Source organism: Engystomops pustulosus, chromosome 6 (assembly GCF_040894005.1).
Source record: "Engystomops pustulosus chromosome 6, aEngPut4.maternal, whole genome shotgun sequence".
Taxonomy (NCBI): Eukaryota; Metazoa; Chordata; class Amphibia; order Anura; family Leptodactylidae; genus Engystomops; species Engystomops pustulosus.
The window spans coordinates 34,099,194-34,119,368 of record NC_092416.1 but is presented as its reverse complement, the minus strand read 5'-3'; the positions used below and the strand labels follow the sequence as shown (position 1 = coordinate 34,119,368).

At 41.0% G+C, this 20,175-nt stretch overlaps 1 protein-coding gene across 2 annotated transcripts in view; it reads left to right on the top strand.

The window, feature by feature from the left end:
* Positions 1–20,175, top strand: part of TRIM29 (tripartite motif containing 29) — a 49,512-nt gene that overhangs the window by 8,324 nt on the left and 21,013 nt on the right. For both annotated transcript variants that reach the window (XM_072155620.1, XM_072155622.1), the window contains exons 2-4: positions 3,781–3,876; positions 17,773–18,006; positions 19,289–19,475. In XM_072155620.1, coding sequence (XP_072011721.1) covers positions 3,781–3,876; positions 17,773–18,006; positions 19,289–19,475 — 517 coding nt within the window. The remainder of the gene's footprint in view (positions 1–3,780; positions 3,877–17,772; positions 18,007–19,288; positions 19,476–20,175) is intronic.

Here is a 20,175-nt window from a genome sequence, read left to right as displayed (position 1 = left end):
AGTAAGACAATAGTTATCTAAAGTGTATGGCCGACTCTAGTCCTGCAATCAGGAGCAGTTTGACCCATCCCCCTCCCTTAGCATTAACCGACAATGTAAGTTTTTTCGTTTTCACCCCACACCTCTATGAAAGTAGGTTTAGGGTGGAGAATTTGGGAAGATCAAATACAGAGCTAGTTCATACTCTCTCATTTCAACTATATACATATAAACCAGTTAACAAGCCATAAACCGCCGGCGCCTGCTGTGCTGTAAATTTGCTTCCCTATTCTTTACATTCATAATTTATCATAAGGTTTACAAGCCGGAGAGAGAAGTCATTGCTGTCATCCTGGAAGGCTCTGACACTTTATCTTGTCTTATCTGGGCCGTAATTGTAGATAAAATGCTTAGGAGCAGTTCTAAGCTAGAGGATTCTCTTAACTACAGTACAAAAGGTCATTAGTAACAAAAGCAAATGAATACACAAAGCATAAAATCTACACGTCGCCCGCCTTGTGTGTGAGAAGTGCGGGGGAATCTAATTGACTGGGTAGCAAAATAGAATTTTATCATTAATGTTCATAGTTTATTTATGGAGTCAGAGGATCTGAGTGTGGCTTGTTTATCGGAGAGAAAATTGGCTTAAATACATTAAAAATGCATAAAAATAGAAAAACAAAAGTAGAAAAAAAAATAGAAAAAGTAGTTGAAATGAAATCTGCAGAAAATTCGTAGGGTCTTTGTTTAACCTTTGTTAATTTGGAGCTTTGTACTATTTTGTTTTCTTATATGGGGGTAAATTCCAAAGCAGAAAGTAGTACATTGTGGTAGAATTCCTTCTTTTTGGGAGGGGGGGTATAAAAGTAGTGGAGATGACCGGGGTTGCTTTTTAAGTTCAGGCCCTGGGTTTGGGTGCATCCTACGTGAACCGGACAAATTGCTGGATTGGCGGATGGCCACTTCTGGCCAATCACAGCCAGGGGTTTTAAGTCGGGGCAGCAATTTGTTGGACTAGCTGCACTGAACTGTCCGGGTAGCGCGGGACACACCCAATTCCAGACCTGAATGTAAAGTTTGGATTCGCTCACCTCTAATCAGGGAAAGGCCATCAAAACTTGATCAACCTGTGGTATTGTGTAAAATACTATAGCGCTTGACCTCTGTATGGGATGGAGGGGGGTTATTTCTAGTACTATGGGTTTGCCTATTTTAGTGAATCTATGGCCCCTGTTTCCCATTTATAGCTAGGAAAAAAGTAAATTCTCCAAGATCTCAAAGAAGTAAGAGGGCATCAGATAGTGACCAGATAGTGATCAGACAGTCTCGACAGTAATGGAAAGCATTTGCATAAATTAATAGTGAACACAAGAACATTTGTAACAATATTTAATTATTGAAAAGTTTGTTGAAAGTTGGGGTAAAAATTTAAGTACCTAAAAATAAATGTTTATACTCCAAAATGAACAGCTAAAATAAAAATGAAACACATTTACGTTGTCCAAGAGTTATAAAAAATAGCAACTTGAGTTGTAGAGTTATAACAAAATAAACCTGCACTTAACTCCTCAGTCCCTCCTAGTGTCCCACCCCAAGGTCTCTACATGCCGTGCCCCTGTTTGATTACAGGGCACGGAAGCTCCGCCCTTACAGATTCTGGCCGGCCGGGGAAGCGCCCACCTGTCATCATATCGCAGGGCCTGATACAGAAAATACCCTTCATGCACTTACATTGCTAACAGGAAGTCAATACTTGAAGAAGTTTACGATAGACACAATACCATAAAAGTCATGTAATAACATAGCAACGTAAAAACAATCTCTCCTGAACTGGAGTTAATGGGTGTATCTTCTAGCTGATGATTCATCCTTAATTATGATATGTCCAATGAGTACACAATTACATCTGCATATTTAGTTTTTTTAGGGGCATTTAGTGAATCGCTGTAATATTTTTAAAGGGGATTTCCATGAATCATAATTGTTGGCCGATACACAGGACAAACACTGGCACGGGCAGAAGAAAATAGGTGCCATGACTGAAATTATAGATTCCCCAAACTACAAAAGTAATTAGCTTCTATCTCCATCTGTATATCAGGCAGAACAAGTGTTTGGTGTGTGGCTGGATGTTGACCCCCCACTCAGTAGTGGTTTATAATATAGGCGGTCTTGTCGGTAGTCCAGAGCCCAAGACTTCTAGGGTATCATGGCCACCCAAACCACCTACCAAATTTTATACTGGAAGGACCTTCACCCATCTTTGTACATCTGTTCCTGCTCTCAATACACATGTACACAAGAGCCATTTCAGGATCTTTGAAGGATCTCCGAAGGTCCTGAAACCAAAGATTGAAAGCAGACAGAAGGGACACATCCGCCAGTGGCCTTTGGCAGTCTCAATCCAACTCCGTTCGCATTTATCAGATATTGATGACCTTTACGCAGATTATAATTTCTGAACAACCCCTTAAACCTAATATAATTCTACATTAAGACTTTATTGCCTCTGGAAACAAACAATTTCACCTTTGAAAGGAGATTGTTGCAAGGTCAATGAAATCAACGACATTGTGAGACTGTCTATAGCGTTGCATCCAGGGGTGGCATTAAGCCGGTTAATGAGTGGCACGATTGAGCCGGTTTTGCTTCCAGCAGTAGAAGGGCTTCTCCTTGGCAGGCCTTGAGGTCCTTCAGAACAATTCAAAATGCAAATGAAGATGCTAAAAGCTAATTAAGATAACAATTTAGGGCGGTGGAAGGCTTCTAGATGGAGTTGCGAGCAGGAAATTCACACCATTTGCATAATGATAAGTACAATTTCATAACGGTAAAGCATAAATTAAGTGGTTAAGCACTTTAAGAGATGTAGATGGATATAATACATATTTAATGTATGGTAGATGCAGTACTGTAACATTAAATGTAGATTGCATTTGTATTTTACATAAAACTATGATATACACATTGGTCTGGAAGGTCTGCGTCTGCCTATATCTATAGCTGAGATAGTCATCATTCTTCTGGGTCCCTATTACAAATCTATCTCAGCCCCCATTACAATAATGCATCGTTTACACTACCCTGGTCTTCTTGTATGTGGAAGAAACAGCTTATAGGCCTCTAAGGCTTTTGATCCAGTTATCAGAAGATATCATATTGTCACATAGAGAACAGAATGACCAAGTAGGGCCTCAGATCCTAAGAACTTTGAAAAAAACTTGAGATTTTTTAAGGAATTGTGAGTTATTAGTGATTATTAGCCAGACAGGACAGTGCCTACAAAAATATCTTTTGTTTTGGAGGACTTACCATGAATGAGCATGTGGAGATCTTCTACACCCATCATGTGGGGGTAGCCTTGCTTCTCGGTTTACCTAAAGATTACAGCTCAATGCCAAAATGTCCAGTCTTGGGACACCAATAAATCACCTGGGCAAGGTCATTGAGATCAGATCAGTGGGGGGGGGGATCAAGTTCAAATGAATGGAGCTGTCTACCAGTCGTCTGTATGGAGATATATTCTTCTGGTTTGAAACACTGTTAGTTCTAATGGTGGCAACTCTGACATCATCTGGTCTTGGTGGATCCCACACAAGTCTTATTTTAATGAGCCATCCTAAGGACACATCTCAAATGAAGCCAACAGAAACCCTTTAAGTCTCTTGGTGATCCAACAAATGATCCTCTTAACAAGAATGATGCGATTTTGTGATTCTATCTTGTATAAAGTTATATCTACAGGATAATGGCCTGATGATTATACATTGTGTCTCATACTTCTTCTTCCTTCCATTAAAGACAGAGCTGTCTGAAATCCAGGAGCAGATTCACCTCCAGCTACTTGATGTAGATGATGAAGTGGAGAGATGGCACAAGGAGAAGGATCGTATCAGGGTAAGAAAACTGTCATCATTATTTTACGGCTTTGATGTTGCATTTTATTCCGCCATGGTCTTGAAGGCTTTGTCGCGAGGACTAGCCTCACCACAAAAGGATGAACAGATAGATTTTATTTTATCAGCCATATAAGCCGGAGACAGAGGGTGATAAGTCTTCCAAAGACATTTTAACATACCTAGGAGAAAGTATTTGGGTCTTTAAAGACTTTATACTTTTTAGCGGTAAACCTGACATGATAAAGTTTTATAAACCATCTTGGAGCACAGCAACTGCATCAATTGTGTTCTGGTGAAGCTAAAGAACTAAGAATTATCATCTGCTTTCTAAATAGTTGGGAATACAATGTCAAAACACCGACACTTAGAGTCCACAGAGTGTGAAGTTTGATCCGTGTGTTGATCAAATCTAGTGGCCCAAACCCACTTCAGTTGAACTAAATCGGCATGTTGAGTCCAGGTCAATTGTTTGGGCTTATGCCTGTAGATCCAGTTGGAACGTGTACCGAAACAGCCCTTAAGCTGGTCAAATGCTTCCCTGTGTACTTTAACACTTAAAATGAATGTGAGATCTGGCTAATTTCAATAGTCGGGAAGAGTTGGCAGGACTTCAAACTTGTAAGATGGTCCCTTAGAAAATTTGTAGGTTGATCTGAGATAATTCTAATGTGAATGGCCAAACACCTGAAATATCTTTCTACCAGCAGCTTACTTTCCTGATTCCAGGCTATCATACATGTGTTCATACTGGGGAGATGTTTATTAACTAGTGTCAGACATCTTTTCACTGGGAACAAAATAATCAGTCGTTAAAATTCCATACACAGAACATTTCGGCACACCCCAAAGCACATAAAATAGCCTGGCCAACATCAACAGGTTCAGCTGACTTTATAGTTCTGTGTCTGATGCTTCTCTGGCTCTGTTCACATTGTTGTTTCTGGCAATGCTTGCTCTGTTGTCTTCACAGATAGACTCTTCCACTAATGGTTTCATTGAGCTGGTCTTTAGTTAAAATTAGTTATATCCCGATTATGGTAGTTTTAACCATCAGAGTCAGGTGACAAAATGACATAAAGCTTCCATAACGTATGTCAATCCATTTAAATGGTTATTTGTTATTCTAATTGTTTATAATAATTACATGGTGATTCCATTTTTTGGACTAAATAGAAGGAAGTCTACATCATACCTTTATATAAGTCGATACTCTGATTCAACTCTTCAAAATAAACTCTTAGTTACAAGATAAAACATCATGAAAGGGTTCATGGCTACACCCTTTTTAATTCCAAGTCAATTTTGCATCTTTGTGTCTATCACTGTAGCATCTACCCATTTTCTGATCCTCGAATTAAAATGTTTAACCCTGCTTGCAATTTTCACCTTATTAGCAAATGACTGGGATATGCCATCTCGTAATGCGGTGGAAGTCTGGCCTTGGGCACCTCTACCAAGCTGAGAACTAAAGGGAAACAGTATTGACATAGTAATATATCCCACTTCTTTGTTCATCTCCTGCACAGAGACCCTTGGCCACCATATGGTGAGAGGTGCTAAAACAAGGCCCCTCTTTTTGTAATCAGATTCAAACAATGTAAAATGAAAAAAATTGGGACATACGCTCCTAGAACAGCCTCTTCTGTATTCTTGGTTTGCCAAATATAGAAGGTATTGGTGTGTTGGTGATGCTCTCATCTGGTGTTGATACCCTCTGGGTCTACTTTTGGCCTCCTCCAGTCACCGTCTGGGCCTGCCTACTATTCCTCTTGGATTGGGAAAGACTTGGAAAGTGGAAAATAGTTATCCACTACCCTTGACCGATGAAGTCCACAGGCCTGGTGAAGAACCTTCAAATTTATTGCTTGCCAGATTAAAATTAAAACCCTGAAAGTAAAAAACCTGAAGGTTCTTTAGCAAGGTCGTGGACTTCATTGATCTAGGTGGAGCATGGCTCGCTACTTCCCATGGGAGCTTTTACTCAAGTTCGAAGTGATAAACTTTTTATTGAAACACTTTAATGTGAACTCAAAATAACACCCCCAAAAAACACACAGTGCACACGCAGTTCAGAACTGATGTGCAGAGAAAAGTTAAAATTTTTTTTTATTAGTTTTGATGAGGATATCAGCGGTGACCCCCCCTATGTTTTCATTACAAATTGAGACTTGATTCAAAAACAGAAATAGCAATTCGAACAGATGGAACTATTTATACCCCAAAATCAATGTCTCTTAACACATAAAGATTGATAAAAGATTGATATGTTGTACAACCCTATGAATAAAACAAAAAAGAGCATGTACCAAGGCATGGTCTACGTTGAGACACACAACTTTGTTAGATAAATGGAACATTACAAAAATCCTATATACATACTCACTAATAAGCCTTCTCTTACTGTCGCACCCCAAAACCAACAATGCACGAAAAACATGAAGAAGGAGATAAAAGAAAGTCAATATAAAGAAATAGGGATCACGTAGTGTTCCACATGAGACGGACAGGCTCTTTAAAGTTGACACCTTCGAGTCTTTGCACATCGAGATGAATGCAGTTGACTACAGTAGTTAGTTGAAAATTGTTGAAACAGATGCATAATAGAAGAATGTGAAGCCACCCTTCAGAAACCGACATCCCCTCCCCCACTGCAACAGATGTGATCATAGACTTCATTAGTCCAAACGATAGCACAGACTCTATTAAAAAATAAAAGCACGTCTGGTGTGATGGTAACCTCCCTGCTCCCGGTGAACCTGTTTGAGTAGATTTCTCTGCCGAAGGAGACCTCCTCGGAGAGCTATTTCAGCCTCTCTCTGCATTTCAAGCATTGTCAGACCTTTCTGCGCATAATTTTGAGTTTTCATACCTCTTATGTGACATTTATACAGGAATGGGGTGGCCATTCTTCACTTAGGTGTCACACTTCCCGTCCATGAAGCTATTTCTCTGCTGTTGAGCTGCAGGCGCACACCTGCCTTTGTGGAATGCAGATGAGGATGTTCAGGATGAAAAGTTGTAAAGAACATTTTTGTAGGTCTTATGTGCGAAAATAAGCCAAGATGAAAGCGGACGCCTTGCCAGCTTCCTTCGGAAGTGTTGAATGACTACAGATTAGCAGAAGAGGCCATAGTACAGTCACTTGCAAAAAATGCTATTCTTTTTCCCCAGCCCGTCTTATAGCAGATGGATGCTATGGAGCGGCTGTTCTTTGTGATAATGATATCGATTCTGTAGTGTTTGGCAGCTGGATGGCGTTTCGAAGTAATAAGGGCTTAAACACTTTCTGTTTGTTTCATATATTGAAAAAGGAAAAGTTTCTAAGAGATTTAGGTCTGTGGATATTTTACGCCAAAAAAAAGAACTATGGTTCAGATTTTGTTGCGGTTAGTGCCAGTGTAGTTTCCAAAATTGGATCACCTAGAATAAAAAGAAAAAAACGAATTGGAATACTCAGTTAACTAATTTAATGCAGCCCTAGTGCCTATGCTTGCTCGCTATTTCTTGTAATTATAACTCAACAGGCATCAACAATCCCACATCATGTCATTAGGCTTTATGTTAAGGAGGCTGCCTTACAAGGTAGCAAAAAGAGGCATTGTTTTCTTTGTCTCATTCTGCAAAATGTATTTGCATATTTCCCAGAACCACCTAGTGGAGCATAAATGGTGATAAGTCTCCACACACCTGCAAGGCAGCCTTAATTGGCAAAATCAGTATGAGGAGAACTCTTACTGCCTGTCAGGCTCCAGGGGCAGTGGACCCGCCGGACCACCGTGGACGTTGACGTAAGCCGACACCTGGGACTGGAGTCTAAGTGGCACCCAGTTTTCACCAGAGCCTGCCGCAAAGCGGATTGTACTTGCTGCAGCGTGGCACCACCAGGTTGTTCCACAGGTGCGACTTTGTCCACAGTGGCAGCCAAAGCGAGGTACAGAAACGGAAGACAGGTTCGTGGTTGGGGACAGGCAGGAGGTCAGGACGGGTGGCACAGGATCAACAACAGAGGCAAAGCAGTAGGTCAGGGCTGGCAGCGGAGGAGCATAAACAAGAACAGGTCAGAAGTCACAACGGGAAATCAATACACAAGCACGAGGCAACAATACTAGCTTTTTCAGAGGCATGCAGCACAAAGATCCGGCATGATGTGTAGGGAGAGGCAGGCTTAACCGGTCTTCTGGGAAATGGCCAGTGCCAATTAACGACACGCTGGTCCTTTGAATCTTCTGAAGCTGGCGAGCGCGGGCCCTAGGAGTCGGGGACACATGCACATGGCAGAGGCAGCGGAGACAGGAGCCGGGACAGGTAAGGAGCGCGGACGCCGCGCCAGTAGGGGAAGAGTGGCACTGGTGAGCCCACGACCCGCGATATAGGTCGCGGAAGCACCCGTGCCACTCCCTGACCCTAGTGGAAAGCCTCTCACTAAACGAATCCCTACACTGTACGAAAGAGGTGCAACCATAGCGAAACAGTGCTGTCTACAGTTTTGAGTCTTTTCCTTCTAAAACAGATATACTAAACCCACATCATGCTATTAGACTTCTTGAAAGTCATGCTTGAAGGTAAGAGAGGTGGCTTACAAAGTAGCTAATTGAGGAGTGGTTTTCCTTATCCCATCCTAGAAAATGAATTTGCATATTTCCGACTGCCCCCAAGAAAGTCTTGGCACAGGAGGCTCAGTAGAGTAGATGATGAATAGACAGATTTCACTTGATCGTGTACACTTTCTGGTTAACCATAGTAGAATCCTCAGCACTAACATTTGATTCTGACTTGACCGATTAAGGCCGCCTTACAGGTGTGTGGAGCTTTACAGTCATTGACGTTCCACTGTGGAATTCAGTAAAAAATATTAATATTTTTTCCAGGATGAGCTAAGAAAAACATTGCTACTTTTAGCTACCTTGTAAGGTCCCCCCTTAACATCAAGCATGACTTTCAAGAATCCGAATGACATGAGGACAAACTATAATATATCTATTGAAAGATGGGTGCTTCTCTGCATCCCAAAAATTAAATTCCCTCGCTAAATAGAACAATTTTATTCTCATTGTTCATTGTGAATATTCCTCTGGTCATAGTCAAAGTGAACTCCTTGTACTTACCCTTTAACCAAATACAGGGATCTGAAATCTGGATATGTTGCAGGGAAACCACCAGGTTACTACCTCTTGAATCAGTCTCCTTTCAGATCATAAACAATCACTCTCACTCGCAATTATTCTTCCACATTCATGCTACAACAGATGTTGTTCAAATCATGTACTATGAGTGAATGCATTTATTTTTACATCTATGGTATAAATGATATCCATGAAATCAATCAGTGTCTTCACTTCTGGACACATTCTTCTGGTTTCTTATTATTATGATTCTACTAAATGGCAGTGAATGTTTTATTCTCCACTTCTGTTCTTTTACCCGTGACTTTTCTTCCACATCATCCCCTGGTGCTGCAGTCCTTTTAACAAAAGCTTTTCCACTTCTGTGAATGGTTCTTGCCTGGAGCTCATCACACCCGGTGGCTTATCTGGATTATTTGCTGTTCGGATGCTGCCAGCCGTTGTCCGTTCTGTCTGAAAACAGTTCCAAAAATATACTTCTCAGAATCCACATTTAAATTGAAAATTTTGCCAAGACAACATCACATTGTTAAGGACAATATTAACTGTCCCTCCCATTAAGTTTATGTTTTTCAATTCTATTTCCACTAAAACATACAGATCCAGTTGCATTAGATTTACCTTAATATTTCAGTTTTAAGATTTTCATGAAAAAGTTCAACAAAATGTCAACTTATAGCATTTTATCAAGGTCACACTTTGTTCAGATTGATAAACACTACAGAATTTGTTTTGAATGGCTTCTGGGTATTTTCAAAAAATAAATTCAATCTGAATCTTCAGTTTGATTTTTTTGCCACCCAGTTGGTGAGCAAACAACTGCATGAAAAAAACTGGAACAAATCGAAAAAAAAGGTTGAACAGCAGAAATATGGTGATAATCACATGTGTAATGTTTGGTTTGCCTAAAAACTTTTCCATTCCGGATTGAAACAAAAATTGTACATGAAAATTTGGGAAACTACCAGAAATTTGGGGTCGTACGTGAGCAAAACATTTTGACACATAAAGTGAAAACTGATTTGAAAAACAATTAATGATCATCATTAAAGGAAATCTACCATAAAAATCCATCATGATAGACCAGGGACATTACTCATAGACCCAGGCAGCCATGACTGTGGTAATCTTCTTATATTTGTTATCCTCCTTCCTTCTAAAATCTACTTATTATACTAATTAGCCAGAAGGGCTCTTGGGGTGTTAAGCAGAGCCCCTCTGTCCTGTCGCTTCATAGGTTGTTACTCTGTGCAGGAGCACTTCCCCTTCCTGTGTGTTGATCCTTCCTCTTCTGCTGTAAGATTACACCAGGCGGAGGGGGGAGGGTCGGGAGACAGTGTACCACCCTGTTAAAGGAAATCTATCATCAAACTCAAACATAATATACTATAATATACTCATAGATCCAGGCACTGTGACTGTGGTAATCTTCTGTTATTTGGAATCCCTGGCCTCCTTCCTTCTCAATCTTTAAAAATTATGCTAATTAGCCAGAAAAGCTCTGGGTGCGTTACCGGTGCACATCCATACTGTGGTTCCACAGGCTGTTACATAGTCTCACCCACCAACCTGCTCCCTAGTCACTTCCCACCTCCCTCTGCCTGATATAATCCCAGACAGTGTGAGGGGGAAGTGCTACTGTACAGTGTAACAGTCTGTGAACCCGCAGGGGCTCTGGTAACACCCTCAGGAGCCCACAAGGCTCATTAGCATAATATACAAGTTGATTTTAGAAGGTAGGAGGCCATGGATAACAAATATAAAAATATTACCAGAGTCACTGTGCCCGGATCTATGAGTAAGTGCCCCTGGTCTGTCAGGATGGATTTTTATTGTAGGTTTCCATTAATTTATGTATAGAATAATATGAAAAGTTTCCCGGTTCCCTCATACATACAGTACAATCTTAAAATTCAGCCCTTCTCCCAATATCACCTGTGAATGGGGATGTAGTAGGCGGCGAGTAACGATAACAGTGATTACATACATGATTAAAAGGTGCCTCCTCGTAAAACATAGTATTATAGCGTCCCACTCATTTTACAAGCCTCCATGGGAAAATCCAAAACTTTGTGCTGCTCCATGCAAATCCCGACCTGGATTTTCAGGTTATACATGAAAAGATATTCTTACCACCCACGTTGTACTAAATGCGCTGACGGTAATACAATGGTTCTTATTTGTTCACAAAAAGCCTTGTTTGAAAACCAAATGACAAAAACTTTTTGTTTTAAGTTTTTGAATTTAATAAATGTGGAATCTTCTCCAGGCATTTTTGTTCTCATTAGTTAGATTTTTTGTTCAGTTTACAAAACAGAGAGGTCCATCGGGTTCACGCTTTCATGCAGTCTGGATGAATCATAGGAAGGCAGAACAATCCTCCGCGTCCTCGATGACACTAAATCATCATTTTTGAAATTAGAAGCTGTACAGAATAGCATGAACGTATTTTTGGAGAATGACGCCTGCATAATGAATTGTCTAAAATTATTTTCCAACTCGCTTACACACCGGGTGCATCAATGTATCAGTGGTCAGTCACTGATGTGCCATCATGTCATCGCCAATGACCTGCCCTAGAATGTCATGTGACAATGTTTAAACGTGAGCAGGAGCTGGCACCAGGCCCCAGGCGCTGGAACGCAGGGTCTGGTGCATTTATTTTTATTACTTTAACACAACATCTTTGTGTTTCTCATGCTTTGATCTCATGCACTTCCTATGTGTGACAACACTGTTTGTTGAGAGTCAATATGCATGAGGTCATATTTGGATACTGTGTGGGCCATACTATTTATTTCAACGTTGTAGTCATAGACATGAACAAGCCTGTTAGGTTCAGGAAGTGAGAGTTCTTTGCCAATTAAGGGACGTCTTGCAGGTGTGTGGAGATTTACAGCCATTGGGGCACATATACTTAGGCTTTGCGCCGCTTTCCAACAAAATTTTTTCGGACTGTGCACTATTTTCAATGGGAAAATGGTTTGCACAGGTATTTAAGTAGCGGGTGCGTTGCGATTGTGTCACACGCTAACCTTTTTTTTAGTGCAGCTGCGCTGGCTTCCACGCAACACAATTTGGGGGGCATGCAGTCAGACGATCAGACTGATTCAGACTGATCACGGGATTAAACTTTCAAATTGTGTCGCAAGCCCTAGCCCTAACATGCACCACTAAAAAGATGGTAAACTCTGTCGGACCTGAGCAGAGAAGCGACACATTCATGATATCGGGCACACGATCTTAGTGAATAATGGCACAGTGCATTGGAGTCGGACAATGTAATTTCTGTGAACTCCGGTGACAGGGTAAGTAAATGTGCCCCATTGACTTTCCACTGTGGGATTCTGGGAAATATGCTAATATTTTTTCCAGGATGGGATAAGAAAAACATTGCCTCCTTGTAAGGCAGACCCTTAACATCAACCATGACTTTCAAGAAGCCTAAAGGGTTGCGGGATTAAGGGGGGAAGGTTGTCTTACAAGTTAGTTAGAAGAAGCAATGTTTTCCTTATCCCATCTTGGAAAATATGTTTGCATATTTCCCAGAATTCCCTAGTGGAGCATCAATGGCTATAAGTCTCCTCACGCATGCAAGGCGGCCTTAATTGTCAGTCTTGGCAAAGACCCATCTTACTTCACAACCCTAGTCAAAAGCCTCTTACTTAAACTAGTTCAAATAGTTCCCTATGCTGTACTGAAGACACACAAACACATCTAAACAGCTCTGTATACAGTTGGGAATCTGTTCCTTCTGCAATAGACTGGTTTGGCTTTAAACCCACACCATGTCATTAGGCTTCTTGAAAGTCATGCATGGTAGTAAGCTTTTTTACTTCCATTTCTAGAAGTTTCTACTGAAGATCCATAATGCCATTAGGATAGGTGGAGTTGAGAAGACTTACTTAGTATCTCCTTACACATCTCATGTAAAGATTGAGTGTTAGGATCCACTGACAGACATCCAAGGTTGCCGATCCAATGGTAGACAAACACACAAGGTTACAGTTGTGTCCTGTCATGCATGTAATGATTATGGAGATGCTTTCAATTTTTTTCTGGGTTTGGGATAGGGAAGGTTCAGCAGCTGGATTTGAACATACTTAATCCTTTTCCTCAAGTCATGATCAGATAGATGTATTTTTCAACAGGCTACTCTCCTCGATCCATTCGAAACCACCATCATCTGACCCGTGCATGCACATAATGGGGGAATCGTGTGGCGTAGTTGTCAGCCAACAGCCATCTAGAGTTTACGGCCATCTTAAGAATCCACCTAAATTGATTATTGACATGATTTCTAACATTTCGGTATTCTCTGTCCTATAAGTCCATCGTAATCACTCTTGATTTTTTTTTACATTTATATTTTGTACATCTTTTACAGTAGCTCTGTATGGTATATGGTTAATGTACAGAATATTGTAGGAGACTTGCAGCCAGTTCTCCCGGTGTTGTGAGAATGCTCTTCTCGTGAAGCCTAATCACCTGTAAATGTGCAGTTACATCTCCTCCATCTCATCCTGCCAAGTCTATCCATGCTTAGCCAATCCATCTGCCTCATGCCCAAGGAAGTGGTTTGTCAGCTATAATATTTAATCCCATTTGCCCATATAAAAATTAGACACATATAGAATACTGCCAGGTAAGCTTAATCTCCTCTCATTTCACAATCATTGAATTAATTATTTCAAATAAATCCAGTACATACTATATTAATATTATATATAGTCATATCATATTTTAGCTTAAACTATCTATATCTTTCTGTGTACATCTAATATTTAATAATTAATCATTAAATAGTTCTAATTTACATAAATCATATTGTCGTTTATGTTTTTTTACTATAATTGTGTGACATGATGCGGGATTAAAATTAAACCACTATATCTATTCCAGAAGGAACAGGTTCCGAACATCAGTTCCTTCTGGAATAGATATACTGGTTTGGTTTTAAACCAGCATCATGCCATAAGGCCTCTTGTAGGTCATGCTTGATGTCAAGGTAGCTGCATTACAAGGTAGCTATAAGAGGCTGGGTTTTCCTTATCCCATCCTGGAAAACGTATTTGCATATTTTTCCATAATCCCCTAGTGGAGGATCTATGGCTATAAGACTCCACAAGCCTACATGGTGGCCCCTATTGGCAGTCTTCTTAAGGAGAACTCTTACTTCGCGAACATAGTACCAGGCATCTCTGTGGAAGCCAATACCAGATGCTTCTGAGAAAGCCAATACCAAACAACTTTGAGGAAGCAGCTACCAGGCACTATCAACACCTCTTAGGAAGCCATTTTTAGGCACCTCTGAGGAAGCCACTACCAGACACCATTGATTAAGCCACCAGCAACACCTCTGAGGAAGCTACTTCTAGACACCTCTGAGGAAGAACCTACCAAACACCACTGATTAAGCCACTATCAACACCTCTCAGGAAGCCACTTTTAGGCACCTCTGAGGAAGCAACTACCAGACACTATTGAGTAAGCCACCAGAAACACCTCTGAGGAAGCCACTTCCAGACACCTCTATGAGAGAAGCTACCAAGCACCACTGATTAAGCCACTATCCACACCTCTGAGGAAGGCACAACTTGGCACCTCTGAAAAAAACGCTACTGTCAACATCTCTGAGGAAGGCAATACCAAACACCTCCGAGGAGGCTACTACCACCTCTGAGGAAACCACTTCCAGGCACCTCTGAGGAAGCAAGTACCAGGCACGTCTGAAGAAGCTGCTACCAGGCACCTCTTAGGAAGCTACTACTCGCACCTCTGATTAGGCCACTATCAACACCTCTGAGGAAGTCACTACTAGACTCCTCTGATGATGCCAGTACCAGACACCTCAGAGCAAGCCATTAGAAGGCACCTCTAAAATAGCCTTTGCTACGCACCTCTGAGTAAGCCACTAGCAGACACCTCTATGGAAGCAACTACTGACACCTTTGGGGATAGTTTATCTTTTCCCACCAAGGGGGGGTGGGGTGCTCTGAATGTCTGTCAGGAGACATTTGGGCTGACCTCATTCATATCATATAAGATAAACGCTTTGTTCTAAATGCATTGTATTTCCAGCATATTCATATTTCTTGTGTTGAGGCGTGAGAACTGTCTGGGGATGTATAAGTAAGTATGGCAGGTTTTGATATATGAAGTCTGTGTGGTAATATCTGAATAGTTTCCTATCTTAAACATATTTATTACTGAATATATGCCATTCCATAAATATCTGGGATAACCGATACAATAAATAATGGGCCAGACTCGACAATCAATTACCTATTACCACAATGCTTGTTACCGACTCTGCATGTAATTGAACGCACAGATTACATAGGACATTCATGCATAAACATGAGCATCTCACAGCTTGACATCCAATTTCCATACATCTGATGAATAAAGTACGTCAGATCTATAATTATTAATAAATCAGCTCATAGAGACGTAGGTGTGTCCATCAATGAATTCACTTGTCAAACTGTGAATAGGATTAACTAATAAGATACTTCAGGATTGCAATGCTTCAGCTCCCGCATTGTTCTGGTAGAGAGGTGGACATGCTTGAAGGATGACCATATTGTCACTTATGTCTGACTTTGACGCGAGTAAAAAAAAAATCTAAACTTTTCTTCTTCTGTAAGGAGTATACTAACAATGAGAGTCAGTTTGGTCTGTATTTGATTAATGACCATACACAATAGATCAAAGTTGGCTGAACCAAACAATTTTTGGGGCACCGACTAAGCATGTAACGTGTACAGAGGCCCTACTTTTTCTCAATCTTAGATATGGAGAAAGAGAAGGATCAGGCAGAACGATTTCAACATAGTCAATCGTCCTGTTCATGGAGAAGATAAGCCACCACAACCATGTCTGGTCGCTTCTCCTCATTTGAATAGTCATAGAATCAAACTTGCATATAAATGGGGGGCTAAGATACTCAGTATTGTGACAACAACATATCTTTTGTCCAGAAGTAGGCCCTAAGCTTCAAACGAAAGGAGCTTTAAGGTGCGTGTAAGCCACAAATGAAGAATCCAAGGTTTAAAAATGGCTCTGTAGAGGATCTGAAACATTGTTTTTTAACTGGTGGTGACTATTGGAGTGCGGCTTTCTTGGATTCTGCGTTTGGGGCGTTAGGATTCATATCTGTAGGGCAAATGAAGCACACAACCATGTGTTTTAGCACATAAAAAAATTGTTAGATTAGCAAAACCTTTCAAATTTTGGTAGGACCAGCTTCCTTGATGATGTTTGGATAAAAAAAGCATCAAAATTAGGCTGTATGAGGTAGTCTGGAGGGATATCCATACTCTGGTTGAACCTTTGGATGACAGCTATTGAAAACTATGACTTCAGTTCTTAGGATATTGCCACGTGTGTTTGAGGAATGGTTTGTTTGGTCTATAGCTATTCAAGGTCTTTGGGCATCTTTAGACATATGTACCTGTTGTACGTTTTTATGTATGTTGATTGTTTACTGAGATTGTGTTTTTTTTTTTTTGAAGGGTTAATCCAACTTGCATTTTATGTTATGACATTTGTATATAAAGTCTAAAATGAAATCCAAATTACGTTGTCCCGCAAGTATCTGCATGTGTCACCTACATTTTCATATACGTTTGCATATTTATCAGACATAGGAGATTGTTCTACAGGTTTTGTGTAAGAGGTCCTAACCGTAGATGACCCTAAAGGGTATTCCATATTACCACATTTCCAGGCCCAAATCCTAGCTATAGTCCACTCAGGGCTATATTTGACCAATCTCAGTTCAGCATTGTCTTTCCAAGTTCTGTGAAACTATTATCTTCACTTATACAAACTTCCTAAATTCTTGATCTAAAATATGATATTACAATTCATGTTACTTTACAAGAGTTAATGTTTATTGGCTCACACAGGGCCAGGCATTTTTTCGTTGGTATTGGTGGGCAGTGCATGTGCACATTGGCACCAACAAGCAGAGTATTGCCTTTATTGGCAACAGCTGGTTAAAGCTGGCTACATTTCCGTCTGCTCCATTACTCTCCGACAAGGGGTCGGACTGAGGTAACTGGGACCCAATCGGTCTCCTCGTTTTCGTGCTGTGTGGGGGTCTCATCACTGATACCCCTACCGATCATCAAGTTAGGCTGTATCCTGTGGGTTATGTTCCTGGGCAGAGACACAAACCCAAAGAGGCTATTGGCTAAGAGTCATGTGACTGACCTGTTCATTAGCAGCCAAATCGCAACCTCATATTACATGCTAACTAGTGAGTGACTTATGTCCTCCTGACATGGGGTCATGGCCCACAGTTCCGGAAACATGTTCTTGATAATATCAAACTTGAAACCTAAAAAATATTTTTAAAAATTCCTACACATCTACACATCACAAAACGTTTCTAGTCCTACAATAAGGGACACCTCCCCCTGCAGCCTTTAAATTTGATTAATTTCAGGCAAAATATGGCTCATTTTCATAGGATGTTGGAGGAGATTTTTTTACAGGTAAATGGATAAAATTTCACATAAAAGAGGGAATTTTAGAAAGAGCATTTAATACCCTTCCTGACTGGGACCGTAGTTTAATGGGGCAAAATATTGTGACATATTTCCCTTAACCCTTAAAATGCATATTAATATTCACATTCTGTTGACAAATGCTGATGTGTACGAGAATCCTCATATGAAGTGATGGGAAGTGACATTTTAAGTTGAATTTTTTTAAGTTTGAATTTTCATTGTTAATTAAAGAAGAAATTTTTTATTTTTTAGAATTTTACGGCCAACCAAAAGTCTGCCGTGGACCACAGCTTCAAGGATCTGATCCGGGAACTTCAGAGACAACAGGAGGAAGTGAAAGCCAGCCTAGAGCAAAAGGAGAGGGCCGCCGTTGACCTCATCGAGCAAATCATCGGAGACTTACAAGTAAAGAGAGACCAACTCCAAGACAAGCAGCACGACGGAGACAAGCTGTTACACACCACAGATGATGTACTTTTCCTACAAGTGAGTTCACGAAATGTTAATAGAAAGAAAAAGCCGAAAATTAGGGAGGAGGGATAGAAATGCCACCGCTATGGCCTCTGGACCGGTTTAACATTGTGAAATATAATGTAAAAGCTTCGACCTTTCCGGTTCCACTTGTTACAGATAGTGTATCACACAGGTAATGTCAGGTGTGAATGTCTATCTAGCAGTCATTCCTGTTAACATGTGATCGAGATGACCCCAAATGTTCCCTAGTTCTGACTGAGAGATAATCAGAAGATTCTCTACGAGAATTGCAAGCAATAAGCTTCGGGGGAAGGTGATAATGACAGTACTGTATTTAAAAGGATTTTATGTTACACCCAATCACATGCATGCTTTCACAACACATACGTGTTTTCTGAGTTTTGATTTGGATGGCCTATATTTTAAGGGGTTTTCCACCACGTCTTAAAAAAAAGATATGGAGATCAACCAGTCCTTCTGGCTTCCAACATTACTGCTACCACTTCCACTACTGAATATTTTTTACATGGCTGAAGCTTATACACTTACCTTTGCTGTAGCCATCATTTTTATGTGTCAGATCCTGCTTTATAGCAGCTGACTGCATCTCTGATGCTGCCCCACTTCTTGGTGTAGGTGGTGCCGCCTGAGGCAAAAGGCTCAACTCGCCTAATGACTGGTGCACCCTTGCCTCTATACTATGTAAAGCCCTGGAAGCAGACAGATTCCATAGTGTAGTGGAAATCTAGGCCTGGCAAACGGTAAGTCTTAGGCTACATTCACACGATGTATGCCCGCCGTACCGTAGTACGGCGGGCATACATCGGCGCTGCGGAGAGGAGCAGGGGATGAGCGCTGCTCACCCCCGCCCCTCTCCATAGGGAGATACAGCGCACGGCGCCGTAATACGGGAAAAGATAGGACATGTCCTATCTTTTCCTGTGCTACGGAGCGGTACGGTGCCGCACGTGTGCTGCACCGTACCGCTCCCGTACAGGGCCGTGAGCCCATAGGAGTGTATGGGGGACGTATATCGGCCGTATATACGTCGGCCGTATATACGTCCCCCATACGTTAGTGTGAATATAGCCTTACTGAGGTGAATAGGAGCTGCACCTGAAGTTACACTTCAGATAGAGCCATCCGTTCCTGGCTCCTTTCATAGTGGGAATCAGCTGATCAGTGGGAGTGTCTGAAGTTACACCCTTACTGATCACCTATTGATGAGTTATCCTATGGATGTCCAGTTTTCTTTTAGAGGGTGACATTATCCTTGTATCTTTTTTATCCATAGGAGTTCCAAATTGCTATTAGAAATGCTCCCCCGATCCCACCACTGCCTACCTATACTGTGACCCTGGAGGCAGAGAGGCTGACACAAGCAATGGGTGCTTTAAGAGAAGAAGTGCTCACAGTAGGCAAGAAGAATGTGGAGAAATACAACAAAATGGAAGCTAATCGGAATTTGATTGAAAAGAATGGTAAGTGCTGCATAAAAAACTTGTGTTAAAGGAATTCTACCACCATGATTAAAGACTTTATGCAAATGAGCCTGAGGGGCTCCGTGAACACCTATGGAGCCTGGAGCTCCTAAGACTCATTTGCATAAAGTCCTTAACCGTGGTTGTAGATGCCCTTTAAATAAACCCAGTGATACTACGTAAGTGCTCCCATGTTGTATTCATTGCATAACCCTGAACGGCATTGGTTTCCATGAGCACCGCTACTGTTGATGTTTACATCCTCTCCGGATCACGCCTATGATTTTGTAAGTAACTACCTATTAGTAAGAAACATTCTAGTCACTGGTTAATGATCTTTTATTGCAATCAGTGATTGTGTAATAAAAGTGTCCCGTACAAGGTGTAGATATCACTACAGTGACTCACCATGTAAGGGAATGTCTCTTCCACCGCCATCTATTCAATCCCGTTCACATGTATGTTGCGCCCTGGAGCCAATCAACATAGAGAACCTGTCACCATGTTTATCCCATTAAACTACCATGTGCTTTCTAGAATTTCCTCTATTTTTTGTAAAAATCTCACCGTTATCCTATAACAAGTCTTCCCCATTGACGCCTAAATATAAGTCCTCTCATCTCATTTTCACGTGAACTAAGTCAAGTTTACTGGTTACTGAGGAAGCGTCACTTTAGAAGCCCCGATCTTCTGTTCTATA